Source organism: Habropoda laboriosa, unplaced genomic scaffold (genome assembly GCF_001263275.1).
Source record: "Habropoda laboriosa isolate 0110345459 unplaced genomic scaffold, ASM126327v1 scaffold124, whole genome shotgun sequence".
NCBI lineage: Eukaryota > Metazoa > Arthropoda > Insecta > Hymenoptera > Apidae > Habropoda > Habropoda laboriosa.
In genome coordinates, this window is record NW_017100265.1 from 1,303,671 (window position 1) to 1,330,710 (window position 27,040).

Below are 27,040 nucleotides of genomic sequence, written 5' to 3' on the forward strand. Positions count from 1 at the left end.
CCTACCTCCACGTAAAAAAAAAAAAAAAAATGTAGGGTCGATTCCACAACTGTCAGTAAAATGTAGGGTCGATTCGACAAGTGTCAGTAAAATGTAGGGTCGATTCGACAAGTGTCAGTAAAATGTAGGGTCGATTCGACAAGTGTCAGTAAAATGTAGGGTCGATTCCACAAGTGTCAGTAAAATGTAGGGTCGATTCCACAAGTGTCAGTAAAAAGTAGGGTCGATAGCAGCAGAAAAGCTGCTAAACAATTAGAATTAAATGTAACGATAGAAATTATTGCAATAATGCGTAATGCAATTGAAAAATTGAAAGAATCAAAAGAAAAAACGCGAATTCGTATCTTTTTCGATTATAGAATATAAGAAAATTTGAATAAAATACGCGACGAGAATTGGGGAGAAGCATAAGTTAAACGCGTAAAAATATTCAATAATAATCGAAATAGGGATGAAACTATTATTTCAATACGCGATGTACTGACTCTAGTATTTACTAAAATTCAAAAATTCTCGCATAAATTCCGAAAATTTCTAATCCTTACGAACTTTAAATTCAGTCTAAACTGAGAAAATATATAATACAATTTATTTCACGGTATTGCAACAAATAAACGTTGAATCAATATTTAATTCGTATAAAAACAATTATTTAACGTAATAATTTTACCTTCACTATGGCTATTTTTAATCTACGACCACAGGTCAACCTGATTTCTAATCCTTACGAACTTTAAATTCAGTCTAAACTGAGAAAATATATAATACAATTTATTTCATGGTATTGCAACAAACAAACGTTGAATAGATTCTTAATTCGTATAGAAACATTTATTTAAAATAATAATTTCACCTTCACTATGGCTATTTTAAATTTACGACCAAGGGTCAACCTGATTTTTAATCCTCCGAACTTGATTTCACAACGAGAAAGTAATAAGATCGTTGAAACGTACTTATTTGTCAAAGAAACTTGCAAAAATGTATAAATAATAATATGTAATGTTTTAACAAATTTTTGGAAGTATAAATTAATAATAAAATTGTGAAAATTAATAAATTATACGTTATTATAACATTAATAGAATTATGACTAAACCGAAGTTCGAAGTCGAGTATTTAAAGTCTGATATTACGTGCCTAGCGAGTGCCGGTAATTGTTAAAATTTGTTTAATAATTAGTAATAGAAATTCTAATTGATTCTAATGTATACAAGTGTTACAAGAAGGCTGAGTGTGTACAGGGTGGACATAGGCTAGCTAGTAGCCCCCGACCACTCTATTCACATCTCAGAACCTTCAGGTCAAAATACGCCGCGAAGTGTCTATGGCCCAGTATAAAGGGTGAATAAATTCGCGGGACATCAGCGGGTCCTTATATACCTGCGGTACCCTCTCCCCAAAGTCATTAGCAAAATCGTCGGTTAGGTCAGGCGGGAATCGACTATTTTTCGCGGGAAACCGATTACTTTTCGCGGGAAATTTCTGTTCTTAATTTATTACTTGCAACAATCTATTATAACGCTACATAGAATCATTTATACGTTTCTATAACTTTATTCAATGGATAACTACGTTTCAATGTCCTCGTTACTTACTGGTGGTTTAATTAATTTGCTAAGGATTAAAAATCAGGTTGACCTGTGGTCGTAGATTAAAAATAACCATAGTACAGCTAAATTTATCGTGTTAAATAATTCTTTTTACACGAATCAAAAATGTATTCAACGTTTGTTTGTTATAATATCGTGAAATGTATTATTTGTGCAGTTCTGTGCATTTTCTGTGCAGTTCAACCTAATTTACTTAAATTTACATTGCGAGACAGTATACTGTAACAAGTAGTAACAAGCAAACGTTGAATAAATTCCTAATTCGTATTAAAAAAATTATTTAACACAATAATTTCAGCTTTATTATGATTATTCTTGATAAATGAACACAGGTCAACTTGATTTTTAATCGTTATAATCTTTAAATTCAGTGTGAATAGAGAAAATGTGTAATATAATTCATTTCACACAAATGTAACAAACAAACGTTGAATACATTTTTGATTCGTGTCAAAAGAATTATTTATCATGATAAATTTAGCTGTACTATGGTTATTTTTAATCTATGACCACAGGTCAACCTGATTTTTAATCCCTACGAAATTAATTTAACCACGAGTAAGTAACGAGAACGCTAAAACCTATATGTCCATTGAAGAATATTGTAAAAACGTATAAATTGTTATATGCAATGTTATAACAAATTGTTAGAAGTATAAATTTATACCAAAAAATTATGAGAATTAATAAATTATACGTTATTATAACATTACAATAGAATGCAAAATAGAATTACGAAAGAATCGGCGATTTTCTGCGAAAAATAATTGATTCCCGCGAAAAACGAAGGATTTCCCGCGAAAAGTGACCGATTCCCGCGAGAAATTATCGATTTCCCGCGCAAAGTAGTCCGTTTCCCGCGAAAAGTAGTCGATTCCCGCGCAAAGTAGTCCGTTTCCCGCGAAAAGTAGTCGATTCCCGCGCAAAGTAGTCCGTTTCCCGCGAAAAGTAGTCGATTCCCGCCCGAATTATTAACGACTTTGCTAATGATTTTGGGGAAGGGGTACCACAGGTATAAATAGACCCGCGAGCTCCCGCGAAATCATTTACCCTTTATACTGGGCCCTAGACACTTCGCGTAATTTTGATCTGAGGGTACTGAGACGTGAGTAGGGTGGTCGAGGGCTACTGGCTAGCAGCCTATGTCCACCCTATACACACTCAACTACCTTCTCTCAAAATTTCTTTCTCAAACTTACTATTAGACTTTGAATACTCTGCTTTGAATTTTTCTAATTTTTCTAATTATTAAAACTTAAACTTGGACTATTCAAAGTCTAATAGTCCACTATTTACTACTGAACTACTGCTACTTTTTGCTTGAAATAAATTTAAATAATCCTTCGGGTCGTTAATACACGCGAGAAAATTATTATCGAACGTATTTCGAGATTGTTTTGAGGGTTTAGGGAAATCGAGATTTCAGTTTGTTATTGTTGTTCTTCGTACTTGTCGAATAGGATATCGAAATGAATTTGAGAGGTTGCCTAATGAAAATATTTCGGCGTTTCAGCTGTCCATTAATGAAATAAATTTTCGTTACAGGTTATTTCTAAATTTAATATGTACTTTTCTTCCAGCAATCTATAATTTAATTTTCTTTCAGTATTTATGATATTTTCTATGCTATTGAAAAATGAATTTTGAATTTGTTTCATGAATTGTGATTTACTAATCTAATTCTTCGCAGGAGTTGCATGAATTTTGCATGTTAAGTAGTTAGTTACATTATTGAATTGTATATTGTGAGCTGATTTGCAACGAGTGCACTGTACTCGTTGCACTATGCCCCTAATTAAACCGTCCAAGTAGTTTACCGTGATAAATCAATTTTCAATTTTGATAAATATTAGAGTCAGTGCAACGCGTATTGAAATAATAGCTTCATCCTTAGTTCGCTTATTATTGAATATTTTTCCGCGTTTAACTATTTCCTCCCAATTCGCGTTTTTGCTTTTCTTTCAATTTACTCGCGTTTATTTGATACTTTCTTTCAATTTTTCACTCGCGTTCTATGAAAGTTTTGTTCGATAGTAGAGTCTAAAGTAATATAAATTCGCGATTTCTCCCCCTCTAAATGAATCGCGTTTCGAAGCACTTTTCGCGTCGCCCATTCCACAGTGACTCACAAAGTGTGAGTCTGTGAGTCTTGGGAAATCAACGCTTGGAGGAAGGATGACCATCTGAGAGGAAGGAAGGAAGGAAGGATGCAACGAAATCGACATTGCAGAGCCCAGCTGCCTAATCTTCGAATTGTGAGTGACAAAAATGGGTTTTTTTTCTGGTGATATGGGTAGTTAGTTGTGTTATATATTGTGCTGCCCCTAATTAAACCGTCTCACTAGTGTTTCGCAATTAATAATCGATTTTTACGAGAAGTTTTCAATTTTTCAAAATATTAGAGTCAGTGAATCGCGTATTGAAATAATAGCTTCATCCCTAGTTCGACTTATTATTGCATATTTTTCCGCGTTTATCTGATATTTCCTCCCAATTCGCGTTTTTGCTTTTTATTCAATTTACTCGCGTTTATTTCATACTTCTTCACTCGCGTTCTATCAAAGTTTTGTTCGATAGTAGAGTCTAAAGTAATATAAATTCGCGGTTTCTCCCTCTCTAAATAAATCGCGTTTCGAAGCACTTTTCGCGTCGCCCATTCCACAGTGACTCACAATTCGTGAGTTTGTGAGTCTTGGAAAATCAACGCTTGGAGGAAGGATGACCATCTGAGAGGAAGGAAGGAAGGAAGGAAGGATGCAACGAAATCGACATTGCAGAGCCCGTGATAACGCACTCTAAAGAAAATTGCGAGTTTTCGTATTATCGTGAATATTTGTGAAAAATAGCAAATGTTCCTTGCATACTATTATGTTTTGACGTTATGTACGAGGTGATCTAACGTATCGCTTCCACCGACTATACTCCACGCGGCTCGGAAGATAGAAGAAATTTTGAGTGAATTTTGCACGGAATTGTTCGATCGTGTTTTCCACGTTTAGTAGAAGTTCTCTTTGGAAACGGAGAACGGATATCATATTTGCGTGGCCGTTCATCATCTTTCCGCTCTCGGCTTAATTATTTACCGATCAAGCGGGGCCTTCGATAAATTCCGCACCGGAGAATGTGTCCAGCATCGGACGTATGCTGTTTTTGCATCTGGTCGTCTCTCGTTCCTCCCAGGTGCAACGTTCTCTGCCCGCGTGGGCACGTACACGCGTACATCGAGTCCTACGCATGTCTAAATGAGCGGTTGGCTGGCCTGTTCACAGGAAGCCGACGATTACGGGCGCGTGTTCCTGCAACGGATCGCTGAAAATCGCTTCCGAATCGATCACCGAAGACGCCGCCTTTGACCATCGAATATTCATCAGTCGTGACAGTCTCTTCGAAACCAGTGTGTCTGTTCGTGCTGGTGATTTAAAATGTTGCCTTGCAATTTTTTCTTTTTTAATGTTACCATTTTAAAATTGAATCAGATGCAAAATGTTGGGATATTATTTCATCTTGATTTATAGATCGTCGATTTGTTAGAGGAGTTGACACACTATTAAGGAAAGTAAAATTGTCGGGAAGTTTCTAGTTGTTGGCATTTTTGTTCAATTAATTTGCAATCCTCAATATTCAACTTCGTTTCAATTTTCAATTTTTATTTTATTTTTAATTCACCATTTAAATTCACTCTGTATTTAATTTTGCAGTTAGAAACCATTTTCAATCTCCATTTTAATTTTGAGATAAATTCCTTCTTCCAAGGTAAATTCTGAAAATTCAAAATAAAAAGTGAATTATTAAAATTCTGCCAATAAAATTTACCCTATTCCAAGTTAAATTCGGAATATTCAAAACAAAACATGAATTATTTAAATTCAGCCAATAAAATCTAAATGACTCAAATTTAAATGGAACGTGTAATTTCATTTTGCCAGTAGTCCCATTTAATTTTGATATTATGCAATAATCTCTCTGAGACTGTACAAGAACGCAAGTACGAAGTATTTCGAACTACGTAGACGTGGTTTAAAGTTTGAAACTAGCAATCACGGCGGACCGAAATGAATCTACATATTTCCTTGCTGCAAGATACAATTTTAATTCTGCATTGTTGATGTTTTGATATCGGACAATGAGAAGAAGAGGCGTCTTCGGATATTGTAGAGGATGCAAATGTAGAGTGTCTCGGATTGTGAGGGCGGGTTTTTAAAGTTCAAAGGTAACAGGGCTGTCTTGGCGCGTTGTAATGAATCTGCAGATTTCTCGTAACAGGTACTGCAACTTTGTTTTAATACCAGTCGTTTGATATTCTGTTGGATATATCACCGGCTATAAATCTATTGCAATTTCAATCGGAGTAGGCGTATTATATGGGGTTTAACTTGAAGAACTTTGCATAAATATGAGAAGATTATATAGGACGTTAACAATGTACGAGTAGTTTACTTTTGGACCCGTCGTTACAAAGTTTACTTCAAATTTATCGAGGTTGTTATTAGATTACTGTTCTGTAAATTATAAAATTCTCTAGATTACTGTTATTAGATTAATAATTTTTATCAAAATTTAATTAATTCTTAATTGCAAAGTGGTTAGTTTTTCCCAGTTTCTACTACTTCTTAATCATTTCTGAATGCACTGATAATGTATGAGTAGTTTACTTTTGAACCAATTATTGCAAATTCTTCTTAACAAGATTATTAAGATTATTGTTATATTACTATTGAAGAATGAATGAATTGTCATCAAACTTTAGTTAATTTTTAATTGCAAAGTGGTCAGTTGTAGATCATTTCTAGCGTTTCTTAATAATTTTTGAATACTTCACGTGTTACAGATTATTAACACTGAAACGATGGATTTCAGATCTCTTACTTTAAATCACAGAAATTATCAACATACTTCAGTCCAAGTGTATGGTGATTTTAGTTGCAATAAAGAAATCGAATTTCGAAATTCTTCATATATCAAAATATACCAGCTGAAAAGAATACACTACATCTAACCCTTTAACGCTCACATTTTTTCTCAAACGAACGTGCCAAAGGTAGTCAATTTAATTTTTTTACAAATTATTTCCTAAGCGTACACAAATAAATCTCCCATTATTTACAATATCTCAACACACGTTCTTGCCATAATAGAAAGGATAACGCAGCACGGAAAATACAAGAAAATAAACAAAATTGCACTTACTGGACGATTAGCTGTGCACGTGTGAGACACGAGCATGAGCGTTAAGCGTTTAACTCCGGTTGCTCTGGTGTTAAATGTTGCAGAAAATATCGTGCAGAAATTCTTATCACGTTCATCCTTAACACCCCTTCATTTCGGTCTCTTTGAAACCGTTCGAAAATGTGCAAGAAATTGGCGAACTTCTTCCGGCACTTCCGAAGTGTTTCGTACGTCTACTTTGTCGCATATGGGCATGTTAATGCGCCCCAGACAGCAGCAGTCGTTATTCGTTTCTTCGGTTAGATTGGAGTCATTATCGTGCTCGTGTACATAGAAACACAATTATTGCCGGCTATATTTGGCTATAGTACAGGCAAGACACGCCGGGTGAATATTAAAATTTTCAAAACAGGATCCCTAATGCCATACATCGAGAAGTTATTGCGGATAATTGATCGTACCGTTATTGGGCATCAGGGGAGTATAAAGATGGCGGAAAAAAAATTGCCATTCGAATATTCAAGTTACCACGAACACCTCTGCTTCTTCAGCATGGTAATTTTCACCGTATCGTAACGCAAATTCAGGATCCTATCCGTTCCATTCACTTCACGAATTGCTCAATTATCGTCAGGAACGACGAACCTCAATTACCTCATGATGCGTTGAATCAATTTTGAACAGTAAATTTAAAAATTGACGTACCGAGAATCCTATAATGAAACTTTTACGAAATCTCATTATACAAAGGTGTACGTACTTATGAATTAGTAAAAATTGCACTTGAGAATCGTTTTTATAGGTACACTCGTTTATTTCTGTATTAGAAATGGAAGATAAAATTTTTTGGAAATTATTTCTAAAATTCTTATAACGAAATTCGTCACTTTTATGAAATCTTATTATACAAAGGTATATGTACTTATGCATTAGTAAAAATTGCACTTGAGAATCGTTTTTATAGGTACACTCGTTTATTTCTGTATTAGAAATTGAAGATAAAATTTTTTGGAAATTATTTCCAAGATTCTTATAATGAAATTTGTCACTTTTATGAAATCTCATTATACAAAGGTACATACACCTATGAATTTGTGAAAATTGAGCTTGTAAATCATTTGTACAGGTATACTCGTTTATTTTTGTATTAGAAATCAAAAAATATTAGGTCGTTCCATAAGTTCGTGCCTAGAACGAAAAATAATTTAAGGAAAATTCAAGGAAATACTACAGCGACGACATAATGGTATTACTAAAAAAATAGAAAAAAGTTGTGGAATGAGAAGGCGCTTACGTTTTTTTTTTTGTCAAATGTAAATGTTCGTTGGAAACATCGATCTGAATTTTTAAATTCGGCACGAACTTATGGGATGACCTAATAAAATTTCCTAGAAATTATTTCGAAATCAAAAGTGGAAAACATCGAAAGGATATTTTAGAATTTCGAGATTTCTCAAAATTAACGATTTGTAAAACACGATTTGTATACAAAACAAAAATTACCAAAATCTACTTACAACGTGCACCAAACCGCAATTCTCACCAAAATGTCCCATTCAACCCTGACCCATCATCGATCCTCCGACACTTTCAAGCGTGAACAAACCCGGACAAAGCTTAACCTACCATCAGAAAGCAGAAAACGCGCAGGTACAGCTCGGCGAGAGCTTCCTGCCGCGTTTCTCGGAACTAACAAACGCCCGGTAAGAAAAATGGGAACGCGATAGTGTCGAAGAGACGCACGGAGCATCGTAACGGAGACTGGAAAAAGCATAGGCCCAACGGCGCGAAGCGTGAAAGAACCTCGCGAGGAGAGGCCCTTTTGCATTCCTTGCTCTCATCCTCGACGATCCACCGCTCCGCGCCTCTCCGCGCCGCTTCGCGCTGCTTTCACATCTCAATCGCGTGAAATGATCGTCCGATCGCGGCGAGTCACCGTTGGGACCACGGAAAAAAGTCACGATATCAGGAACATCTGTTTTTCCCATATACGGACGGTTACAGCCCGAGCTCCAACGTGTGCACACACATACATGTACGCACACGTAGTTGTTCGTCTATCGGAAGTCTAGGCGTGCGTGATAGATAATCGTTATGTAAGAGGAGGCTCAGAGGCTGTTGGCCTCCAGACACTCTTTGACGTGTGCACAGACGGAGGAGAGAAGTGCTGTTTGCCAGGCCGCCTAGGCAGTACGGCGGTGGAGAACCGGGCACAACAACGCCGGGGAACGCCCTGGCTTGGTTCGCGGCCGCGGGCCACTTCTTGGCGAACTTCTTTTCTGTATTTATGGTCCAGATAAAGAAAGTTTACGATTCAGATAGGATCGACGATGTCGGCGGGGCGGGGTGTAACCCGAGCTGCCGAGAGACAGAGAGAGGTGAAGCGTTTTGCTGCATGCCGCAGGCGCGATATACCTTTCTTGTTGCTTTTTCCGCGCGTAATAATAGAGAGCGAGAGACTTCTTCCTTAGCCTGTGTACCAAACACGGCCATCCAACCGCGTAATTATTTCGCTGCGACACGCGATTCACCGGGGTACATCGCAACTGGCCAGCTTTTTACATAGTCGCATCGCTAAGTGGCACGCTGCGTGCGTTTTCGCTGATAAACGTCCCTTGGGTGACAATTTTGCTTTTCTTCTTTTTTGGTGGAGCAAGGGGAGAGGTATTTCGTACGGTTTGGTTCAGCTTTTCTTTTGTTTATTTTTGTGTGGGATGGGTTGATTTGAAGGAGTGGAGCTGTTTGAGCTGGCGATCGTAGATTTGAGGTTATGTTTTGGGTATTATGGAGGGAGACACGTGTAACTTGGTAAATTTTTGTGAATTTTTTGTTAAGGGACAGTTGAATGGATCTTGTTGAAACTTTTAGGAGATTTTGTTCAACTATCTAACAAAGTGGAAGATATTTTTTTTTTGGTGTGAAATAATTGGATTGTTATGAATTATGGAGGTATTTCGCTGCGGTGTGCAATCTAGGGCTCGTTGAATTTGTTCAAAAGAAAAAATTCAGACAGTAATTATGTAAAAATATTCTACATTATTTTTCTCAATGTAAGTCATTATAAGCCTGATTGATTAGTGCAGATCGAGATAAATGGAGTCATGTTTGAAAAATGTCATTAATTTTGCACAACTGACTAAAGTTAAATAAATGTATAATATTTAACGTTGTATATTTATAAGAATATACACAATGTTGTTTAAGTTCTTGACGATGATTCTTTTTCCACTTGTTTCGTTACATTGGACGGAATTATCTCAGTGACGCTTGATTCACGTCGTAAATTTATTAAGACAATTTAGGCTTCATACTTTGACGTGCTCGTGCGGCTACTGCCGAAATATATACATATAATTTATAGTTACAGGTTATCACGTTATTTTACCTCTGTGTACACCTCAGCCTCTTCGTATCTTTTGATCCGAATCCAAGAATGTTTTCGCCTCGGCCGATGATCTATTTTTAAACGAAGAAAACTTCAATTTAAACATAAGAAAATTTTGAAGTAACATCGTCGCGAGGCTTAAAATTTGACCTAATTAGATAACGTGGAATAATTTCCGAGAATATTTCTAGCTCACGCGAATGATCGATTTTTAAACGAAGAGAACATCGAATTCGAAAAGAAGACAATTTTGAAATACCCCGATGTTAGGTTTGAAATTTGACCTAGTTGAGATAACGAACGACTTTGAGTGAAAATAGCCGATTGAAAATCATTCTTTCCTCGATCCTGTTGATAAATAACCAGTTTCACTATCATTCGTTCTATCTGGACAAAACCAGATTCGATAATTATGCAAACGAAACGGCTGTGTTACGTAAACGTTACACTTTACCAGTGTTACATGCATGTGCGTAACATTAAATGTGCGTGGTCGGTTATAGGGGAAGGTTTGCCGTTAGTTTTGTGAGATCTTCGGGCAACAGGCGCGAATTATGTAAATTAAAACAGCGTTACTATAGAAAATTACGGTTTCAGCGGTGTTGTAAATAGCAGTAAACACGTTCGACGAAGTAAAAAGTATTTTATACTGTAGGATTTGCATTGATAATGCTCGAGAAAACGTACAAAATTTCATTCGTTGAATTTGTATCTACAAGCTCTTATTCACGTTTACATTGAAATTTTAGATATACTTAAAGTAGCATAAACGTCCAATAAATACTAGAAATCTTAAGCTGCTATTAAAGTTTGGCAGAAATTGGTTAAGCGATATAAGTCTGCAAATGTCAGACCATTTTTACATTTGTGTCTGCTCGTGAGTGTACCGATTGAAATTTCACAGTGTTTTATAGATTTCTGACAAAGAAATCACGCCCCTTGCTCTTTCTTCGTATTGTTTAATTAATTATATTGTTAACTTTTGACACAGGTTCTCTTTGAAACGAGCCACAAATGCAACGAAAGGTGACGTAATGCGTGGAATCGTATTACGAGTTATCTAATTCGTTCATCGTTGCAATTGGTTTCTTTCTTTTCCTTGTTTCGTCTCTTTTCTTTTTTTTTTTTTCTCTTCGGTTTATTTATGCGCAGTATCACGTGCTTCTTTGTCGAGCCTGGTCAGTTTGTTCTTGCGTGATTATACTGTTTTCGCCGTCGATGAGCGCCGAAACGTCAGAGGTCAATTAACAGAGCGCGACAATTCCTTCTGACTTTTGGTCACATTGTCCGAATGCCGCTGCGTGAAACGATGCTTTCGTTTGAGTGAAAATGTTTTCAGGTGAAACTGCATTGTGGGACTTGAAATGTAACAGTGAAATGTATGCAGAGGGTGCAGTTGGAATTATTGTGTAATACAAGCGAGCAACAGGTGGTTCGTTATGCAAAAGTAAATAAACAGTGTGGAGCAAAATTTGTTCATCCAGAGCTTAGTTTTTTGAAAAAATCAGCCTTGAAAACGCAAGCTTGTCTTTCTAACGATGTATTTTTGTTAATTATGAGAGGATTAGGTGGATACTTTTACATCACGAAACGTCGTTTATTGTGTTTTACGTATTCTTAGTTTAACGAAGGAATTAATCGAAATTATGTCTAATTACTGTGTTGCACGAATATTCGGATACTTAGTAAAAATTCATATTTTGAATATTCACAGTGTAATGTTCACACCGCTCACATTCGTAATATTTTAAGTATTTAAGTTATTTCAATATTTTAAATTTTAAGATTTCAATATTTTAAACACTTAACATCTGAATATTTTTGCCTGTACTGTGTTTAATGGTTGTTTCGTTGGTGTCCAAATATTTTCGGGAGCAACTGTAGCTAAGATACGGTTCGTGAATGACGTAAATACAGTGCCTATCTCACTCGTACACAAATGTCTTCTACGTCACTTACTAGGTTCAACAAGCCCAGAAATAAAATTTTATCAACAATACTTTATTATACCGATTAAGAAGAATTACCGAAGCTGACTCAAACCTGATTTTCTCAAAAACTAAGCCTCCGATGAACAAATTTTTATTTACCTTTTCATAAGGAACCACCTGTTGCTCACCTGTACAATATTGTCAACCGAACTTGGTACATTTTTCTAAAACTTTGAAGACCACACATTTTTTTCAAATCCCAGCAGAATACACAATATGATTCTGTGCAGAAAAATAATTTAGGAATGTGAAATAATTTCTCTATGCTTTCATCCAAAGAAATCGACGTTGAATATCGCTAAGTGCACGCGTACCGAACTGCGAATTCCTCTCCCGTGACCTACACATCTGTATAGGCTGTAATTTGTACTTAACGATAACCTCGGATTGTAAAGACGATACGATAATAGTGATAGAAAGGTGTAAAGATGCACGATTTATTAACACACTTTCGTCTTACCAAAATTCGTCTAAGATTTTCATGAAAATCGTCTCTTTAATTTCACGAAAAAATGTTCCAATTCCCAAAACGTTCCCAACACGAGTAAACACAGATTGTCACCTGATCTCCTAAAAGATACAAAATTAAAAAAATTTCTTTTCGTTAAAAACTAGTTTACATTAGGATTATGCGAGCGTTATACCAGCGTGAACAGTATATTTATGAATTTCCCGCGGCCAGAATGTCGGATCACCGACCAGCAGGTAGATAGAACTGATTCTTTGCCAACGATATATTTATATCGTTCTAATTTTCACGCGGCATCGTCAGATATCTCGAGCAATGTTCCTCGTCGATGCTAAAAAAAAAGAAATACCTCCATCGCTGTTCGTCTCCATTCATTTTTCTCTAACGTCGCCGAACAACGTAAGCGAACTAGTTGGAAGAAAGTTGTGAAAAGCGACAGAGGAGAGAGAAGGTTGTTTAATATTTCGATTGAAAATCGTGGAACGTGGCGATCTATAGGCGAGGTCGATCGATGGAAACGAATCATGGTGGTCATCACGCTCCATTTCTTGACCAATTGCCTTCGATGATCGACTATGGCGAGCTCGGCGCCAAAAATAATTGCCAGACCTCTGCGATTGCAAGGCAGAAGGCGAAACGAGGGCGTTTCTTACTCTTCATCTTCGTGTGTACGTTTCGCAGCTGCGTTGCTTTCCCGTGAAGCTTCCTCTTGTTTTTATTGTTTGGTTCGCGTCCGAGTGCACATGGAGCGGTGCAACAATAAGCTCGAGGGAAAGGTGAGAGTACAGAGATATTTCCTCGACTTCGGTTTGACTGAGACCGTTGTTAGATGTTCGCGACTTTTTTCTTCTTCTTTTCTTCTCGGTTCATCGCTGGGAACAAGTTTCGTACTCCATTTCGTAATTAATAATTCCGATTTGAAAGTTTCTGCCACGGTTGTGTATATTACGATACAGTCATTTATTTCATATTTTTGATATATTGCCGCTTTCGAAAATAAGTAAAAATGAGATCATTTCGATAGGATTTAATTTTCGAGATTTTTGTCCACAGGTACATTAAATAATTTCGGTGTGATTTAATTTTCGAAATTTTTATTTCATTTCTTTAATTACATTTAATGTTCCATTTAAAAAATTTGTCTTTGTTATACTGTGTATCATCGAGTGAAAATTCTTACTACGTCGCAGATATTTTGTCTAATTAGTTAATATCAATCGAAGAGGATGTTATATAAATGATCCCTTCAAAGCTTACTTTACCGTTGACTAATCATTTTTCTCCGTTCCATTCGCATCATTCTTGAACAACATTTCCCATTCGATTGTTTTTGCGTAGTCACCGATATACGGTCTTTGTTGCGCGTTGGGAATATTTATCGCCCCATTGTAACACAGCTGGATGAAATTAATATCTTGTGCTTGTGTCGCGGCGTTTTGCGCGTCAAAATTTCGACACACACATAGATCGCGATGACGATCATCCGTATTTCCTCTACTCGCTGCTTCTATTAACACTGTGTGGCCGTGAGCCAACCATGTGACTGCTCTCAAATTTCTCCGCGATGTCATTAACGCGAGTACATTTTTGCACATCTTGTTTACAAACAATTCGATATTATCGATTGGAGACTATTGGTAGCGATTGTTTCGCACAAAATACACTCTGAATCGGTTGATAACTTTTACAAAGGACAGAATAATATTCTGCAAACTTTTTTTCATTTTTATAACGCGAGCGATGAAAAAGTTAATTGGCTCCTTGCACTGCGAATAAATTTTTCAGCGACAAACCGTTTTTAGACTGTTTAATTAATTTTCTCTTCAATTTCATATTAAAAAATATCATTTTTAAAAAGAGAAATCAATAAAATTATGAGGGATTAAATAATATATGCACTACCGGCCAAAAGTTTGGAATCACTGTGCATTGCAAGTTGCACAAAAATTCCCAGAAAAAAGTCAACAGCTTTAAGAATTTTTTAACGAATTTTGTGTCGTTCAAATCAATCGATATGAGATTAATTGCTATTTATCTCCACAATATCAATAGCAAGTCTATGAAAAATTAGTAGCAGATTCAGTGCTGATGAAAATTGGGAGGTGATTCGAAACTTTTGGCCGGTAGTGTATTATCAAAAAATGTTAAAAAAAAAAATTATAAGTAACATCTTTAAAAAATTGATTTTTAGCACTGCATCAACAAACCTTCTTACACTGGTCTGATCGAATAAAAGAAATCTCCGAATTACTTCACCTCCCTAATTACCTTTAATTACCACCTGGTCATGCTGAACACACTGTATCATAAAATACACATTACTTGATCGACACAACACTAAAACGTTCTACAATGTTTCAAGAAGATTTCGATCTCGAGGTTTTAGTGGTTCAAGATCGAACGATAATAAGGAGGATCCATAAATCTTGGTAAATTTGGCTTATAGAATTTAAGTGGTTGTAAATAGAACAGCGCGCGTTATTTTCATTCAAGGATGCTGGGCGACGTAGGATTACACGATGCACAATGACCGATGAACGTAATTCGAAGCTATTACAACAACAACGTTGTAATGGCGGTTGTAAACTCTAACCGTCGGGGATAATGATATGATTGTGCGCCTAATACGCGACCTCGGGAACCGTTACAGCGACAAAGAAGCTCCTCTCCCGACGACAGACTACTTTTCCTCCTTGTTCTTCGACACGACGCCACCAGCTAAATCTTCCGACGAGCCTTCTCTTCTTTTTCGTCGTGATACCCTCGTCGTCGTCAATGGTAAACGAGACGATTACAGTGGACGATCGAATTGTTAGAGCCACCTGCGAGAAGTTGACGGTTTTACGTCACGATTAATTTTTAGGTGAAAGCCTAATTACGCTGAATTTTCATTAGATGTTTGCAAATTGCAAAAAGGAAAGCTGGTGTGAAAAACGCGGTAGAAAGAAAAGGACATAGGAATTTTGAATGGAAACTGTATCTGCACCCAAAAAAACGATGTCGGTGGAACTTAATTTGAATTTCCCGCGTTATACGGATTTCTATTTATAGACTTGGCGACACTTTGGGCAATATTATCTGTCACATGGGCGTTATTATCTGTCACATGGGCGTTATTTTGTATGAGAACTGCCACTTTTACAGCAGCGTGTTACAGTTTTGTTGGTTTACAAATTTTAATTTTGAATATATTTCAATTTTATATTTTAATTCTTTTTGCCATGTTTTTACTGCTGCTGATGTATAGTAAGTTACTTGAAATGTGTCGAAAGTATGCCTAAAGGAATCAAGGCGGTAATTGCAAAAAAGTACCGACTCTATTACTTCTTTTTCTTTTTTCTTAATTTGGGTAAGTGCAACCTATCGTACAATGATATTCAGCACAGACCGGAGGACTTAAGCTGGCACGAATATGAGTACACCCGCTGGTGCATCACTGTGATATAGCTTATGTCGCTAAACCTGTAGATGTAGAAAGTGATGTCTCGTTAATCTCTCGCGTTCTTCTCCGGTGTCGAGTAATTTCATAGCCAAATTCTTAAGATAATTTCTTTTTTTTTCAATTATTTTTGCCTTAGTAATAGTTATGCCTATCGGCTCAGAGCCAATTTACCAACTTACTCGTCCACATTACCATCTACTATGACGCTTCTTAATTAATTAAAAAATTTCCAAAAAATCTCTAATGTCCCAAATTGTCGAGGCGATTCTTCAGTCGTTGACATAATCTACCGTGTCTGGCGATTTTCTCCTACTCCTTAACTGGTATTTTTCATAACTACCGTGTCTTTTAACCCTTTCGCGACCAGCGCCGGTTATATCCGGCATCCGCTAAATGCTTCACACTGGCTAGCGCCGGTTATATCCGGCATCCGCTAAATGCTTCACACTGGCTAGCGCCGGTTATATCCGGCATCCGCTAAATGCTTCACACTGGCTAGCGCCGGTTATATCCGGCATCCGCTAAATGCTTCACCATTGGTTCGCGCCTCAACAACATTCCCTTTATCCGATACACCCTTAAGTCCTTTGCTGTTCCAACGAAATCCTCTAAGATTTGAAAAAACGCGAGACACTCTTAATGCGTATAGTGTTCACTAATGGCACGACGACCCGTTCGTTAGTGGCGTACCGATGGCTAGTTCCGCCGTTGCGAAAGGGTTAATAGTTAATTAAAAATTCTCCAGCGTTGAGACCTCTATATCGCGATTTTATTTCTGTGCAAACATAAACAACATATCTCGCGCCTCTAATAATTCGATCACACACTGTATTCGCCAAGATTTATGCGAGCCGCTGTATTCGCAGCTGTTTCTTACGGCGTTATTTTCACGGATGGATTAAATCGAGCTCCCCGATCGAGCTTCTCTTCTACCTTGTCTCTTTCACTCGAAAGCTTTCATCCGCTTTGGATGTTTTCGATCGGTGAATGACGCAAAACCAGATACCTCGCGTCGTATATCAACCGTTAGCTGGAATTTTGATCGGCTTTCTTTTTTCTTTTACGACGATATAAAGATCGTTCGATTATCTGAACGTACTTTTACGACCGGATATAAGATAGTACGCGTTCCTCGAGCGGAAAGGTGGCTTTTCTTTTTCAAGTGCGTGCATGTGTGTGTTTAATAATTTCACAATAATGGTACTTTTACGACAGTTCGGTATTATTTGCAGAGTTGTTGCAGAGCAGTGCGTGTTGTAGTTTCATTTCACCGTTTTGTAGACATTTAGATATGCCGTAATCGCAGTTATGTGTATTATAGAACGATTATCGGTCGTCGAAATGCTCAGTCATGTAACAAAGTTTAACGAAAATTTTGAAGGTTGATACGAGTTAATTGGAGAAGAAGCAGTTTTTACTTGTTTTACTTGTTTGTTAAACGATAGGGAGTCGGAATATCTTCGATTTTGTTTTAATAATTAATTTATTTGAACAATTTTTCGTTTATTAATGTGTTGATTAACTCTTTAGAATTCAAAGTACAAAAATGTTAAATTTCTCTTCAAATTTTCTGTTCTCTATAAACAACTCACTTTAGACTGCATTGTGTCCATAACTATAGATTTAGTAGAAAGCATATTTCACATAAATTCGAAATTACCGATGGCAGTTTATTTTGTTTCGGTAAATTTTAGTATTGCACAGTTTCTTCAATTAGTTTAACGTTTCTAATTTTTCTATTAAAATTTCTGCGATTGGAAAGCTTTCAAACGACTTCCTTAGCATACTTGAAAAAAAATTGTTGACACTTATATGGAAAATTTCTTCATTCCTTTTTTGCATATTGAAATGGCAACTGGATTTCAGGTCTTTCGAATAGAAGTAATTTAATATGATATGTTTTTCATGATATGATATGTATTTTGGGTGTATTTGTCGTAGCTAAAGGGTTGGTCTGTTTCTTTTTTGGCATTTGTTCATTCAGCGAGCCGAAGTCGAATACTCGAGGCACCCGGATGAAACTCGTGTCGTTCTCAGTTTTTCACGAGAAGTCTAGCGGTGGAAGAATGACTAACGGCGTCGCCTAATTCTACTCCTTCGCTTCGTATGAAAGCGTTGCTGTGCATTAAGTGGAAACGAAGATTTACGAGCCGATACCGCGTAGATACGAGGAGATGAGAAAATTTATACGCGGTACCTAGGATTCGATCCGTTGGCCGCGAATTGTATTCAAATGACGATCGTGAACCCCTTCGACCTTTCGCGTTGTTACGAAACTACGTCTTTAAATTCCACTCTTCATAAGAACGCTCCTCCTCGCCGTTCATAATTAATTCCTCTTCTGTTCCCGACACACTCTGTCAACGGAGGTGATTGCAAATAAGATATACGGGACGGTTTGTTTTAGTAAACAATGGACACCTATTCTGCGAATTAACACGTTGCGTGTCGCAAGAAAATTGAGAGGTTCGACGAAGCTTCGAGAGAAAGTCCGACATTTTTTGTCACGTTGTTTAAATATAGAAATAACGTTGATTAGGATAGAAGTGGAATGTAGGAAATAGCAAGTAGTCTGAGGCAATTTTTCCATATCGATAAAAAAGGGTACCAAATTTTAGGGGTCGATAGTAGTCATCGAGAAGAGTATGAAATGTCTCTAATTAACGTAGATCCTAAAATCGATGTGAAACGCTACTTCTATATTTAGGAGCGTTCGATATCACGAGTAAGTCTCTTCGCAGCATATTGAATGGAAACAAAAGAAACTTGCTAACGGAAATAAAAAAAAAGAAGATCCTAATCGTCGTATTCCATTTCCTACATAGTCAACGAATATTTGAAAACGTACTTCCATCCATGCAATAGAAGGGTTGACATATGGAACATTTGTAACATTATGAAAAGAAAATTTTGTATTTTTCATCGAAAGGATTGATTGTAGGGGACCTACTTATTGATTAGACACTTTTTGCTCCTCTTGGTGAGCACCATAAGCTCCTAAAGTATCCTTTGCTGCCACCCAGATGGCTGAAGAAGCCATCATTTCCTCGTCCATCTCAGACACTGTTGAACACTTCGAAACGAAAAGTCACTCGAGCTAATACACAACTTTTTGTTGGTTCACAGGCGAGCACCGAGAGTCGAGAGGCGGAAGAGCAGAGTAGCAGCACGACCTCGCCCTCGGAGGGCAGGCACGCCGACGGGACATCCGGCTCGTCCGTCCTCGAGATGGGCAGCACGGATTCGGCGGGCAACGCCCACAGTGGCGGCCCTTCCTGTGGCCTGGTCAGCTCCCTGTTCCCGAGCAGCTGCCGTGGACGAGCTGAAGCCTTCGCCAGACGTCTTCATCGACGGCTGACGTCTCTGGGTGGCGAGGAGGGATCGCAACGGAACGAAGACACCTCGATGCCTAAAGAGACTTCCTGGCTGCGCTCGTCCACCGCTGCGAAAACGGTGGTGATTAACAAAACGTCCGGCAATCACGTTCTTCAGCATCAACCGCGGCACAATCCCAACACGGATCTGTGCTACGATTTCGAGCTAGAGTTCGAAGACGGCCTCAGTTCACCGGCGGAAGAAGCCTCGGCAGCGGAAGTGGCGGACTTAGTGGTGAATCCGGAAGTGTTGAAGTCGAATCACCACGGTATCCATCACAGCTCGCCTAACGGCTCGAAGGCCATGATCTCCAGTCTCGATTCCGAGTCGCCTCTTATGGGAACACCACCGGACAGCGATTCGTCCGACATCTACTTCGATCCGGAATCGTCGGACATCGAGAAGACGAAGAACGAAGTGTACTTCGATCCTATAGCCACCTCGGACAGCGAAGTGGCTACGCCGAATCTCGTGAACGGTTGTGACACAGTGAGAGCGAAGAATACGCCGTATCGCAGGAGGCCGGAGGTCAGCGTGGAACATTCGGAAGACACGTCGGAGTCTACTTCGTCGATAAGAAGGAACAATTTGTGCGAGAAGGAGTACAGGACGAACGAGTTGACGTGCAACTCGGAGGATTCGAACGATAAAAGTTCGGAGGAGATCACGTCGTCCAGTCACGAATCGCTGTGGAGCACGTTCGACGAGAGCACGTTGTCCCTTCAGGACGAAAGTTCTCCGAGAATCAGTCCTAGCTTAACCATGCTTCAGAGCCGACTTCCAAAGTCGCATTCCGATTCCGAGATTCCCGTCCACGGACCCAGCATAACGATCTCCCCCTCTTTGAGCAGAAGGGACGCAGAAATCGGGGAAGGCACCGACGAAGTTGACTTCGTCAATGGTCTCTCGTCGAACGGTATGCTCGAGGACATAAAAAACGCGAGGAACCTCGCGAAGGAAGACTCGCCGGATTCCTTGGAGGACACGAACGAAGACGAGCTGGCCTACGAGGAGGAGAAGCCCAAGGATTCGTCGGTGGAACAATCGAAGAACGTTCTGAATCTGAAAGCAGACGAAAATGTCGGCAACGAGACGGACGATCACTCGACGTACAGTAGTATGATCAACATCCCCGGTGCTCTAACTCTGGAGTGTCCTACGGGAGAGCGAGTGACAGAGGCGACGCTGAAGAACGAGGTGCAGCTGCAGATCGAGAATGGGACAGTGATGAACGACAACGACGAGGACAAGATGTGTCTCCTTCTGAAGAAACTGGCGACGAGTCCAACGGTGAAAGAAGACGTCCATGCGCCTAATACAGAGTCGCAGAAGAACAGTATCGATGAGGAAGAGGAGGGAGAGGAGGGACGACCGCAGAAAATTAGACGCAGTTCGTCGTTGAAAACCGGGAAAACACCACCTGGAACACCTGGAAGGAAGAAGATCGTCAGATTCGCGGATGTTCTAGGCCTAGATCTCGCGGATGTGCGAACGTTTCTCGACGAGATCCCAAAGATCCCTAACTCAGCGTACAGCGACCTGATCTACGACGACATCTTCCATAAGGACACCAGTCCTGTGAACAATACGATGGGCACTGGCACATTTCAATGGGGAACCAGGTACGTGGACAGCAGACGTGGCTCAGCCAGCGTGATGGCACCTCGTAAGCTAGACAGAACTCTGGTACCTCTGTTCCAACAACCCGGCGGTCAGCCTAACTTCCTCGACCTGGTTCGTGAGCGTCGAGTATGCCTGGAGAACGTCCTCGTCCAGGATCCTATCTCTCTGTGCATCCAGGGCACCGTTCGCGTGATCAACCTGGATTTCCACAAATCGGTGCACATTCGATACACGCAGAACTCGTGGCGGAACTTCAGCGACCTGCAGGCCACGTACGTGTTGAACTCGTGCGACGGTTTCAGCGACAAATTCTCCTTTGTCCTGTACTGTCACACGCTGCCAGTCGGCCAGAGGCTCGAGTTCGCCGTACGATTCCAGTGCAAGGGTGAGCAGTACTGGGACAATAACGCCGGAGCCAATTACTGCTTCCAGTGTTTGCCAGCGTCCTCAACAGTCGGCTACCTACCGATCACGGCACCGGAGAACAACCAGCACGAGTGGTCGCCTATGTTCTATTGATGGACGCCATGGCGTTCGCACGGGTTGCCGGTACGTAGACACGGCGATGCTTCACGAAGACAAGGAGTCTAAAGTGGACCCAAATAAGGCTAACAAGCGACAGACAGAGAGAGAGAGAGAGAAAGAGAGAGAGAGAGAGAGAGCCTACGGATGTATAAACGTTCCTAGAGTGTACCTACTGTACATATAACTGTCCTATTCGAGTCGGCCGGAGGGATGAGAGGCAGATCGGAGAGCAGGGATCGCACTGGCGTCAATTATTCTTTCCTGCCATTTCCCCGAGCAGCCTTTCACTGGACTGGAAGAACTTGACGCACCTGTTAGACTGACATTTTTTTTTTTTACACGTTCGTTCCTTGTTTGCGAGCGGGGGAATCCATATTCACGACGAGAGACGACGATACTTCGATGAACGAACGGGTTGACGCCGTTGGTTGAATGAGAGAGAGAGAGAGAGAGAGAAGAGATTTTAAATGGCTATTCGAAGTTAACAGGACGAAGAATCGATCTTGAAGATTGGAGAACAGGCGATCTGGAGGGTTGGAAGAGTTTTAAAGAGAATTCAGAGTGGGACTGAGCATACGAAGCACTCGAATTGTCCAGGAGGAGAGAGCATGGAGATTATTTTCACGTTCCTAGAAAGTACCTAATTCTACAGGCTTTGTGCCGCAATTTTGAGCCTAACGACGTGTTTGAAAGACTCGCTGATCACGATACGAGATGTTTGTTGAGGTCAAAGTTTATGAAAGAAACTGTTAATCAGTACGTAATGTATGTTGAAAGGATTCTAGGATGGTACTGCTTCGAAGAGGCAAGATTGGAGGCTGTTTGCTTTTCTTTCGTTTCTGTTTCTCTTTTCTTCTTTATTTTAACGATATCTCAACGTAGTCGTGTACTAATGAAACAGCTCGGTACGGTTGAAAATGACCTCTCAATGAACTTTTATCCGCTAGTAACATATCTCTGCTAAGTAATTTCTGGATGATGACCAATACACCAGTTTTGCTTATGAAAGTTTCGATTAGTTGACCGACACAGTGTCTGTACTTTTAGTCCAATAGAGAGCGAGAGAGAGAGAGAGAGAGAGAAGAGCGTGGCAGAAAGTGAATCAGCAATGTGAAAACTTCGGACTGGAAGTCTTTTCTGTATTCGTTTAAATCAAAACATTCGACCTGTGCCAATCTGATCCAGTGCCATTGCATGAATTACAACATCACGGAAACACACGAATCGCAATTAAACATATACATATTATATCGTATAAAGTACGTTTTTTAACGAAATGTGATAATTCATAAGCGACGAATATCATTACTGGCCATCGAGCTATACCTACCTTTTTTTTCTTTTTTTTTTTACTTTTTTTTCTCTTATCAATTTTCAAATTTTACTCGCCAGACCTTGTTCATCACACACAATTCAGGGAAACCTCGAGGCCTGATCGACTAAATGTCGTCACTGTCTATACACCTCTCGATATAATAATAATAATAATAATAATAATAATTCATCGATTCTACTCGCCTGGATGCACGTGTATTTGTTATACAAAACGCTGTGGTGTTTTAGAAATGCGACGTTATTGTCCAAAGCAAAAAGAGGTTTCTATATTTTCCCAAGGTAGACTTTATTTTTACTTGGACGTTGACGTTCGGCTACCTTTGCTACTAAATTCCAGGTGTCGTTCCTGAGGTCATTTAAACCCTTACGCCAGTAACCCGGGTACCCTTTTGCATAATTCTCACTTGAAATATTCTCACTTCCAGGTAGAAGATTGAAATATCCGGCCGGATCGTTGTTACTTCGCACATTTCCTATCTGCGTTTGCCTCGAGTTTAGAATTTTCTTATCAGAAAGCTGCTAAAATTGGACGATGAAGTAAAACGACGATTCTGGTTATTGGCATAAGGGTTAAATCAAAAATGAAGAGTGACCAAACTACATTCGAGGTTTCCTTAACTAGTTATCAACACTTAAAAATTGCTCACTTGCAGCGAAAATTTCATTTAATAACTAATTAAAGAAACTTCAAATGCAACTTTGTCGCTCTTCGTTCTACCCTTATAATGTCTTCAAGAATCGAACCTGATTGTGTACCAAAGCTAATCGAACACCCTGTACGTGTTACGTTACACCCTGTATATATGTATTTTACAAGAGACAGACGGGACAAAATTTTACACTCTGAACTCCTACCTTTAACAAGGAGTGTCTTTCGTTCATTTCTGTGCTTTCCGGTACAAACGGTGAACAAGAAAGGAAAGACTCGCGCGAATCACCCTCGCACGGGTTAACATATTAACGGTAATGAGTAACGTTTGTCAGCGCGGAACCAAGCTGGCTGTTGATCGAGAACGAAAATCGAGAACGAGTCATTTTGCAGAGGTTTCTGGCATCGACTTGAGCGTGTCGCGAGCCACATTTATGGGTACATTGTGTGCCAAAGGAAGCAACAATGCATCGGTGGGTGTCGCGTGCGCGACATCGCCGCCCGTTTAGAAACTCGGTTTCGTTTAATTTGTCGAATTGTGAAGGACAAACTGTTTTGTGTGTGTGTGTGTGTGCGCGTGTGTGTGTGTGTGTGTGTGTGTGTGACATAACAACGTGTCGACGATCCCGTTATAGCTAGCCTTGGTCGTACACATACATGTTTGCTGACGTCTAAACGACAGACCAGGTGAAACAATGAACCAATTGTAATTAACGACATTCGCACTCGACCAGAGATAGAACGGAGAGTGATCGAGATAAATGTTTAGGGTGCGCACAGTTTATATATGATGCTCGGAAGATTTTTCGAGACGATAGTATTTCAACGCCACCACGATATTTTTGATAATGTTAAGTTAAGAAATCGGCCGCGGCTGAATTTGCCGACGCGGTTGTTTCAGGTAACAGAATACAATACATGTAACGTTATTAACAGAGGAACGAATGGATAACGATATCTGAGAGATCTATTGTACCGTTGTGACGACGTTTCATCGAGAGAAATATATATACATATATACGCGATATCACGATATCTTTTGTAAAAGTTTTGTTGAAAGCGGCACAAGTGTTTGTAGAGGTAGCGCGTAGGCGATAGAAATTGTACATAAGCGGCGTCAGTATTGGTGGGGAGAAGTGTGTTTTTTATCGTCGTCGATTTTTTAGAGACTGTTTTGAGAATCACGTTTGATTACACGCGATTTTTTTGTTGTACATATATATTTTGCACGATCACGTTTCTCTAGTTTTATCGATACCACCATCGTTTCCCTGTCTTCTCTTTTTTTCTAATTTTATATCGAACATGTACATGGTAAATATCGTTAGACTGCTGTTTTGCTCGATTTTTATTTCGTCGTGTTGTCAACTTTGGGATAAAATGCTTGGTCCAATCGAGAAGTATCGGGAAAATGTTTCTTTTCTTTTCATCGATTCGAAGAGGTTCACAGAAAAGTGCAATTTTCTTCAACGCGTTCCTTTTTCTCAGACTTCAACACGATCCAATGAGATATTAATTCTATGTATTAACGAGAATACGACTTGTTTTTGATTGTTTTTAATTTAAGCGCGTCGTAACCACCATTATTGAGGCCCTCGATATTCACTCACGTATTGCTCAACACACAGTAAAAGCCTTTCCTATTCGTTATTCTCTGTGTGTCTCTGTGTGTGTGCGTGTGTCTATGTACGTGTATGTGTGTATATATATATATTATCTGAAAAACGAAGTCGTCCTCTATTCTGGTTAACTACAGAAGTAATATTCTTTCACATGTTAAGAATGATAAAGTTATTGAGATTTATGGAGACAGTTATATCAGAGTCAAAGAGAGATATTTTAATTATGTTACGGGAGCTCAAACCTGATGTTAAATATACGAGGTGTTTCGGCGATTCTGCTGCAAGAATAGAAATACGAGTGTTTCGTATAAAAGAGGAGTATTAATTTTGCGTTTCTTTCGACAGCGTCGAGAAATTTGTAATTTTATTTATTTAGAAAACAATTGAAAGTCAGATAAGATGTACAATGGAGAGAGATGTGTCTCGAACGTTGAGAATGAGAATGAGAACGAAGTAAGGGGAGAAGGACCGTCTACTGCCAGACACGTTTTGCGTTCATTCTTGACAGAAACTTTGTCTCTGTAGTTTTCATTTCACGAAAGCACAACATTTCCAACAGATTTATCTACGCAACACCGTCGAAAGAAATCAGAAATTTGATCATCCAACCAGTACGAAAACGCCCTTTTACACGTTTAATAGGAGGAGAAGGTGAGGGCGTGAAAAGAAGTCGAACTTTATCGTCTGTGTCCTCGACGAGGAATGCCCCGTCCTGAAACCCCAAACCTCTCCTGTCCATGACGGACGTTCTTCTAGGTCGCGGCGACGACTCCACGGCGTCACTCTGAACAGCGATTAGAGTCTCGCTCTCGACGCGGCACCCAACCCAGCCAAAAGTAGCTTACACACGATAAACAAATTGGCGATAGAACAGCCGAAACACCTCGTCTATCAGCTTGTAAAATCGAAAGACTTCTGAAACGAAAGCCATTTATATTATCGACGATTGTTAACAACTAATGGAATACACGTTACGAATTTTATATAGCGCAGGGTGTCGTCTAAGGAAAAAAAGAGGAAAGATCGTCTGTGAAAATGTCGTTTTGGAAGGTGAGGCGATCGATCTTGGATGAAATTTTCACGATATCCTCGATACACGTTCGTTGGTTGAGACGGAGTAACGGAGAATCGTGAAAAGGCGATCAGGTGACACCCTGGGTAAAACCGGAGACGAAGCTATTTTTGTTAATTTTCCGTCGTGTTTTGTAAGTTACTGCCGTCATCTCGGCGGCCGTAAGATTCTCACGTGGGGGACGGTGAAAAACAAACGACGAAATCGATTTTCACCAGCAGCAGCAGCCTCTTCTGGCACACGTGACTCTGTCGCGCGGGGATCTTACGTCATCGAGGAGTCGAAACACGCGCGGGAAACACTGTAACGCCTCGGTCTCGGACGTAGAAATATTTTTGACATCGTGCCATTTTTCTTAGCCCGATCCGTCATTTGTGGAACACCGTTACGTCAAAAGCTTTTTACGAGCTTTATTTCTGCACGCATGATAACATTTCTTTTTTAGCAACGTCCATTTCACGCGAGCGTTGGATCTACACACTCGGCTTGAGATCACTTTTTCGTGCAATTGGCGGATGTAAAGTGGAGATTCGTCGGAGGAATTTTTTGTTTGGAAAATTACCAAGTTTCAACGGGGAGGGGAAAATAAAACGAGAGATTGGTGCAAAGAACGATTTGTTCTTTGGCTTTGAACGAAAATATTAGTCGAGTAGTTTCGAAAAATCGGTCGTAACCTCTGGTCTACTTCGGAACGGAGCGGCTTTCGCGTTTAACCCTTTCGCCGCGGTGGATTTTAATCGCGATCGAAACACCTTTCCTTTCGGCGTTTTCAA

General features: G+C 39.4%; 1 protein-coding gene across 1 annotated transcript in view; it reads left to right on the forward strand.

Moving 5' to 3' along the window:
• Window positions 1-22,191, forward strand: part of LOC108573150 (glycogen-binding subunit 76A) — an 81,648-nt gene extending 59,457 nt beyond the window's left edge. Inside the window, exon 2 of the mRNA XM_017935535.1 lies at window positions 19,193-22,191. Coding sequence (XP_017791024.1) covers window positions 19,295-21,583 — 2,289 coding nt within the window. The 5' untranslated portion in view covers window positions 19,193-19,294 and the 3' untranslated portion in view covers window positions 21,584-22,191. The remainder of the gene's footprint in view (window positions 1-19,192) is intronic.
• Window positions 22,192-27,040: the final 4,849 nt, after the last annotated feature.